This window comes from Micromys minutus, assembly GCF_963924665.1.
Source record: "Micromys minutus genome assembly, chromosome: 25".
Taxonomy (NCBI): Eukaryota; Metazoa; Chordata; class Mammalia; order Rodentia; family Muridae; genus Micromys; species Micromys minutus.
This window is the reverse complement of record NC_137960.1, coordinates 4,712,851-4,720,458: the sequence shown is the minus strand read 5'-3', so window position 1 is coordinate 4,720,458 and position 7,608 is coordinate 4,712,851. Positions and strand designations below refer to the sequence as shown.

Below are 7,608 nucleotides of genomic sequence, written 5' to 3'. Positions count from 1 at the left end.
TAAGATATTTCATCTTAATAATTGTCTATTTTTAAGATTTATTTTTATTTATTATGAGTACACTACAGCTGTATTCAGACACACCAGAAGAGGGCATCAGATCCCATTACAGACGGTTGTGAGCCACCATGTGGTTGCTGGGAATTGAACTCAGGACCTCTGAAAGACCAGTCAGTGCTCTTAACTGTGGAGCCTTCTCTTCAGCCCCCATAACTGTCTATTTTTATTGTATTTATTTATGATGGTGGGTTTCAGAGCACACAAGGTAAAATCAGAGAACAGCTCTTGCAAGAAGTGGTTCTCTCCTATCTTGGAGGTTCTAGGGTCTGAACTCAGGTCCCCCAGCGTGATAGTTTGTATATGCTTGGCCCAGGGAGTGGCACTAATAGAAGGTGTGGCCTTGTTGGAGTAGGTGTGTCACTGTAGGCGTGGTCCTAAAGATCCTGATCCTAGCTGCATGGAAGCCAGTCTTCTCCTAGCAGCCTTCAGATGAAGATGTAGAACTCTCAGCTCCTCCTGCACCATGTCTGCCTGGATGCTGCCATGTTCCTGCCTTGATGATAATGGACTGAACCTCTGAACCTGTAAGCCAGCCCCAATTACATGTTGTTTATAAGAGTTGCTTTGGTCATGGTGTCTGTTCACAGCAGTAAAACCCTAACTAGGACAACCAGTGTTTGGGTTTCCATTGCTCACCTAATAGGATGATGGCATTGCGGGGTGACCTGTCTGTGGCTCTGATGTTCTCAGAATCCAAGGTGACCGCCAGCTCAGGACAGTGGCTGGAGACAGTGAGGGGCCTTCCAGGGGTCTGGAGCAGGACAGTGTGGTAGCATAAAATGCCTGTGGCTCTTGTGCGCTCAGCCTTCAGGGAGGTGAATGGGGCTGGTTTCTCCACACGGAGTGCTGCCGTGGTGTGAGGAGTTAACCGGAAGACAAAACTGACAGATATAAAACGAAGGTAGATGAGCCGGGGGTGTGGCTCTATTGGAAGCCCTGGGTGCAGAGCCAGGGTGCAAGCTAAGCCAGGAGAGTCAGGCCAAGGTGGAGAAGGTAGTAAGAGATGTAGCAGAATCTCTGACGGATATGAGAACATCTGGAACCCCTGTCTCCACCCTCTGTAGAACCCGGGCTGTCCTAGCAGGAGGCTTCCAGCCAGTGATTGGTTTGGGGAGCTATCAGTCCTATGCGGCTGGGGAGATGGCTCAGTCATTGAAATGCTTGCTTTGTAAACATAGAAGCCCCCAAACTACATTTAAAAAAAAAAAAAAAACCAAAACTGGGTGTCACGGAGCACCCTTGCAATCCCAGCACTGCAGAAGTAAAGATGGATAGGTACCGGGGCTCACTGGCTAGTCAGCCCACTTGAAGAATGATAGGGAGAGATCTCCCTCCAAAAAGGTTTAAAAAAAAAAAAAAAAAAAACTCCCGTTGAACATTAATCTGAGGTCAAAAAGCAGCGCCCAAACCATCCGAGACTCCAGTTCTGGGATATCTGATGCCCTCTTCTGGCCTTTTCTAGTATTGCATGCACGTCGTATATAGGCGTACATACTGTGAAACACACCTACAACATAAAAACAAACCGTTTAAAAATTATTTTAAAAATGGGCTGGGGAGATACGAAACAAAGTTCGTATGTTCTTTCAGACTGTAAGGGTTCATGATTCTCTGAAGAAGGACACCCCCGACTCAAACAGTATGTAAACACAAAGTGTGTTTTATTTTGTGGAACTCCAGCATGTTGCCATCTCCCCGTTACCAAGACAACCACACGAGCTCACAGGCTAGGCGATTCCAGGATAGGTGACCTCTATCTTACTCCATCTCTAAGGGCATTCCTTTACTGGGCTGTGGAGGCTGGAAATTGTTACTGAGGAGGTCCAGGGTAGGTGGCCTTTATCTTACTCCATCTCCAAGGACTTCCATTACCTGGGCATGGGGGCTGGATCTTGTAACTGGGGAGGTCGGGAAACTTGCTGACCCTGCCCTTGCTTTAGGCTAGGTGGCTGTGGGCACCTTCTAGTTTCTGACTAGCTGCCTGAAGCCTGGGGTTTTTTAAACGGACTTGCTCAGTACTTGGGAACAGAGGTTTAGACCTAGTCTCCTTAACTGCCAACTTGAATTCTGCCATGGAGTCAGTTTCAAGACTACTTAAGTTCGATTCCCAGCATCCACAGTGGAATGGCTCACAACGGCCCACAACTCAAGCTCCGGGCAACCCCTTTACCTCTGGCCTCCATTGGATAGGCTCCTGAGCATGTCTGTACTTGCTGACCGACTGTGTGCACTCACAGCTGAAACAATTTTAGGGCAACAGTAGATGGTTTGGTAGAGAGGAGAAGGTCCAGCAGCCTGGAAACTGGGTACTCCGTAAAACTCACCGTTATTGGGTGAACTCTTGCCGTTACTAGGCTACCAGGAAGGAATTCAGCCTGGGACCCAGGGCTGGCTGGGCCCTGCTTTGACTCTGAATTTCATATCTAACCACAAACAAATTCCCCACATCCCTTAAACCAGTCCAGGTGGGCTTTTCAGATGTTCCTGAAGCAAGGAACTCTATGGTAACACCCAAGGTTGAGACCTGGGGCACAGGCTGTTGATCTGAGCCTCAGTTTCTCTGTCTGTACAATGGAGCTGGTAGAATCGAACAGTGGAGGCATCAAGACTTTTTTTTTTTTTTTTTTTTTTTTTTTTTTGCCATTCCACAGGTCACACTCTAGGGTGGTGGTGGTGGTGTGTGTGTGTGTGTGTGTGTACGCATGCAGCCGCACTCCCACCCCCACCCCTGCAGTTGCACAATGCGGAGGCCAGAAGAAGGCAGCAAAATCACTGGCGTTGGAGTTACTGGTACTTGCCAGCCACCGATGTGGGTGTTGGGAACTGCACTCCCAGGGCCTCTGGAGGAGCAGAAAACCCTCCTTAACTACACAGCCATCTCTCTAACCTCACGTTCTTGCATTAAAACTTTAAAATTTACTTTGCGTGTGACACACACATGCTGTGCTGCATACGTGGGTGTCAGAGGAGAACTTATGGGATTCCATGTCCTCCCACCGTGTGACACCCAGGGGACTGAACTCGGGTCCTTAGTCTTGGCGGCAAGTGCCTCATCTCAGCAAGCTGGGTCGTCTTGTTAACCCACGTACGTGCATCTATACATCCCTACAGATTTGAACACACTCCCAGTGACCACCACCCTTCTGGTTCCCCCACAAAACACCCCTCCACCCTGCGATCTCCCCACCACACACTCCCAGCCTTACTCTTCCCAGGATGCTCTCCATCCCTCCATCCATCCCATCATCCCTCCATCCATCCCATCATCCCTCCATCCATCCCATCATCCCTCCATCCATCCCATCATCCCTCCATCCATCCCATCCCTATTCCCAACAAGGCTTTAGCCGAAAACAAGCCCTGGAGAGGCTCTTCGTGCCTCAGTGTCCCCTTTTGCCTTTCCCACAAAGGGCAGAGAGACACCAGAGCCAGGAAGTGACTTTAATGCTCAGGAGCCGATGTAGGGGTGGGGGTGGGGGGTGGCACCTGGGGAGGGAGGCACCTGTGGAACGAGGGGTGCAGCAGCAATGGCCAAGAGAGGCCTGAGTCATCCTCTATATCATCTGACACCGTCGTGGGCATATGGGGTCCTTAGAATGGCAGCTCAAGCCAGTTCGGCAGGGACACATGATGTTCAGTCTTCCCTTGGTCTGAGGGAGAGGAAAGGTGTGAAGCAAGGGGATTACCCTTGTGAGGGTTGGGGTGAGAGTAGTGGCGGGAGATGCCCCACCCCGAGGGTCCATGTCATAGGACCGTGAACACAGCCTCTGCCATAGCCTTTCCTCTGTCCTGCGGGGGGATAGCAGCTGCCCTGGTTTCTCGGTTTTTGTTTTTTACGTGTTTGCCTGCATGCCCGTTACATTGTCTGGAACTAGGGTTACACAAGCTTATGAACCACCAAGTGGGTTCTGGGAATGGAACCCCATCCTGGCAAGAACAAATGGAAACCTTAGTTAAGGAATTACCTCCCTTAGATTGGCCCATGGCCATGTCTGTGAGAGACAGCCTCAATGATTGGCATGCCAGGGCCAAGCCCACTGTGGTCGGTACTATCCCTAGGCCGGTGAACCTGGTAGGAAAGGCTAAGTGTGAGCCTGGTAGTGAGCCACCGAGCAGTGTTTCTTTATGGTCTCTAATTCAGTTCCTGCATGACCTTCCTTGGTGACCCGGAAGTGATGGACTGTGACCCAGAAGTATAAGCAGCAAACTTTCTCCTCCTCCCCTAGTTGTTTTTTTGGTCTTGGTGTTTATCACAGCAACAGAAAGCAAACTAGAACAGTTCTCATCTCCACATTACGGCGAATGAAATACAGTGTACTAAATGGCCTCTAATAAAGAGATTCCCAAGGCTTCAGTGGGGCCCTGGCTGGTTCCTTTAAGCTCTGGCAGTGAACCAGGCTGGGATATGGAAGCTGGGTCCATCCTTCCTGGGAGACTTTGGGCCCAGGTCCACGGAGTAGGAAGAAAACCTTCTGTGCCTTCGTGTCTTCCAGTTAACAATAGCCTGCTTGAATGAGCCCTGTGAACTTTTCCCAGCCACTTCATGAGGGAGACACATTAGTCCCTCTCACTGGGTGAGGAAACAGTCCACCAGGACGTAAGCCTGGATCCCAGAAGCTGAGGTGCTAGCTAGCCCTGCAGCCCTCCCAGGTAACTGGGTCACGGGCACTAGGTCAGGGTAGGTTTATCTCCTATCCTTCTCTCCTCAGAAAGGTTAGAGGAAAAGGTTCTCACTTAGCAAGCATCTGATGTACAGCAAGCACCTACTAGGTACAGTAGTCACTGGGGGGAAGGGGGCTTCATAGGAGCCAGGGAATGTGACTCAGTGAGTCTTTGCAAGTTCTCCTTACTTGAGGCAGTCCAGGATGTAGGGATGCCTCTTAGAAGAGATATTGCAGGACTGGAGAGATGGCTCAGTGGTTAGAGCACTGTCTGCTCTTCCAGAGGTCCTGAGTTCAATTCCCAGCAACCACATGGTGGCTCTCAATCATCTGTAATGGGATCTGATGCCCTCTTCTGGTGTGTCTGGAGACAACGACAATGTACTCAAACATAAAATTAATTAATTAATCTTTAAAAAACAAAGATGAGATATTGCAGGATGAATAGTACTTGGTAGTGGGGGCAGGACATCCCCAAAAGTGGGGGTAGGGGTGGGAGAGCAGAGGCACCTGTTTGTCTTTTTTTCTAACCCCCCACACTCCCTGCTTGTAGGTGTCTCACCTGTGGCAGGCAGGCCATGCCTACATGGGACTTGGAGGTGCAGAAGGCCCCTTTTCTTTCCAGGTCCATGAGGCAACAGTCGGTCAGGCACTGGGTGTGGTGGACACACCTTTCTCCGTTGGCCTGTAGAAATAGCCCCTTGGTCACCAGCACTTGTCTAGCAAACGGTGACTGAGGTCCTGTCATTGTCCAAGAAGCTGGGGTCCAGGAGGAGAAGCCATAGATTGTCACCGCCGTGGAGCCCCGCCCAGTGTATTCCTCCCCAAAGCCGGACTTGACTGAGCAAAAAAGTCAGGAGCTGGGCATCCTGCCCCTCACCTCCGTGACTCCCAATCACAAATCTAATAGCTAGTAGGCATGGGAGGGGCCAAGATGGCTCAGCAGGCGAAGGTGCTTCCTGTGAAAGCCGAGAGAGACCTGGGTTCAATTCAACCCCCCCCCCTACTGGGGGTGCTGAATGAAGATGGAAGGACAAAACAGACTACACTGAGATGACCCTTACCTCACACACAGACATGGGGGGAGGGGAGGGAGAGAGAATTTTTAAAAATGGAAGGGAGAAAGGGGAGAGCAAAACTTTGCATCTAGAAGGGACCCTAGGTCTTGGAGGAGGGAAGGGGAAACCCCAGAATCAGAGGGTAGAGAGGGCTTGGGATAGTGGGGGGAGGGGTGGTAAGCCCAGAGCTGAGAGAGCAGACAAGGTTAAGGCGAATGGAAGCTGACCAGGGCTGTGCTGTACACGGACAGTCCCCTGACTCCAGCCCTGGACCCTACAGCCCTGGGTCTCCCTCCGCCTTTTCATCACGGGGCAAGTCAAGGGCAACACTCACCTTTTTAAGATCTGAGTTTCTACTGAGTTTGTGCGGCAGGGTCTCAGCAAGCAAAGCCAGCACGGTGACCAAGGCCTGGGTGAAGTCCATGATGGCCTGGGTGGTGGCAGGCTCCCTGAACACGGATAAGTCCCTGTCACTCTGGGGGTGGGAACCAGCCAGCGTGGGCTGGCCCAATGGACAGACTGTCCTGCTCAGTGGATGTGGGACAAGGACTGCTGACTCCCAGCTAGGCCTTGGCAGCCTCTGGAGGAGCTGAAGGGAGGAAAAAGTATGGACTAATGGGGTGTTTGTGCTGTGGAGCCCAAGGGCCTCATATGGGCCACTTTGAAACACAGACTTCAGGCTATAAAGAAAAACTTTTCTTACTCATCTCAAGAGTAGCAAGCAAGTTTGAAGGTGGGGCGGGGCGAGGTGTGTGTGTGTGTGTGTGTGTGTGTGTGTGTGTGTGTGTGTGTGTGTAGAGCTGGCAAGCTCACCAAGGAACCAGGGATAGAACCCTTGGAAGGAAAGAAGTCAGTAGCAAGTTCCTACCCAGAATGCCTAGGGCAGCAGAGCATCCCTGTAGCAGGCGAGAGATACTTGTCTCTAATGGGAAGGAGGGCTGAAACAGGAGGACCGGGCTTTCTAGGCAGGGGCAGATGGGATGAAGTTGAGGCAGGAGAATGTGCAAGGCTGTCAAGAGAGGCCCAAGGAGAAGGGGTGAGCTCTAGGTAGGGTGCAGAGCAGAGAACTTGGAGAAGCTGGCCGGGACTTCTCTGAGCTGCAGTGTGGCTTCTCCGAGGAAAGCTATTGGCTGCCGGGCTAGTATTGGGACCGAGGACTACAGCCTGTGTCCCTGAGTATAGGACGAGGCTGGTTGTCCCACTCTGTGAGGACAGCAGCCTTGAAGGAGGGCTGGTGCTGATTCCCAGTCACCCCCTCAGTCCCTGTACATACCTCTGTAGGACTGGGACATGCAGTGTGCTCTTACCCCTCCTGCAGGTCCTGCTGGCTCATGGGTCTCCAGACATGGCCGACCTTTAACCCCCACAGTCACCCTGGATGACAGAGGTCGACAGTCCTGCCTAGTATCAGGGTATGTTGTCCCACAGCCTGGCCTATAACAGTACCAAAGCAGGGTTCTGTTTCTAGAAAGATAGTCTACGGCAGCGGAGTTCCTCAGCAGGGCCAGAGAGTTCTGTGCCATCTCTGAGATCAAGTGAGATAAGCTCGCACAGCCTCGGGGGAGCAGGGAGCCATACGCGGGCTAGATGCACGGGTTCCCTGACCTCAAGTCTCTTTCTTACTCCCCTCCCCCCATGAGTCTGAACCACATCAGTGCCCAGCCCCTTGGTCAGTGAAGGCTCCTTCGTTACCAAGAGGTAAGAGAAAGAAACTTGAGCCAAACTAACACTAAATGTCACTTGTTGTCATTGGTGACTCTAAGACCAAAGTCTCCTCTATCCCAGGCTGGTCTTGATAACGATAATTATCAAGGTTGTGGTAATGATCA

General features: G+C 51.4%; 1 protein-coding gene across 1 annotated transcript; it reads right to left on the bottom strand.

The window, feature by feature from the left end:
* Nucleotides 1–3,614: 3,614 nt before the first annotated feature.
* On the bottom strand, nucleotides 3,615–6,203 carry CLPSL2 (colipase like 2; the record flags this gene model as incomplete). The annotated part of the gene is made up of 3 exons (XM_080938390.1): nucleotides 3,615–3,710; nucleotides 5,284–5,406; nucleotides 6,114–6,203. The coding sequence occupies 3 exons, from the start codon at nucleotides 6,201–6,203 to the stop codon at nucleotides 3,615–3,617; spliced, it is 309 nt and encodes a 102-aa protein (XP_080794516.1).
* Nucleotides 6,204–7,608: the final 1,405 nt, after the last annotated feature.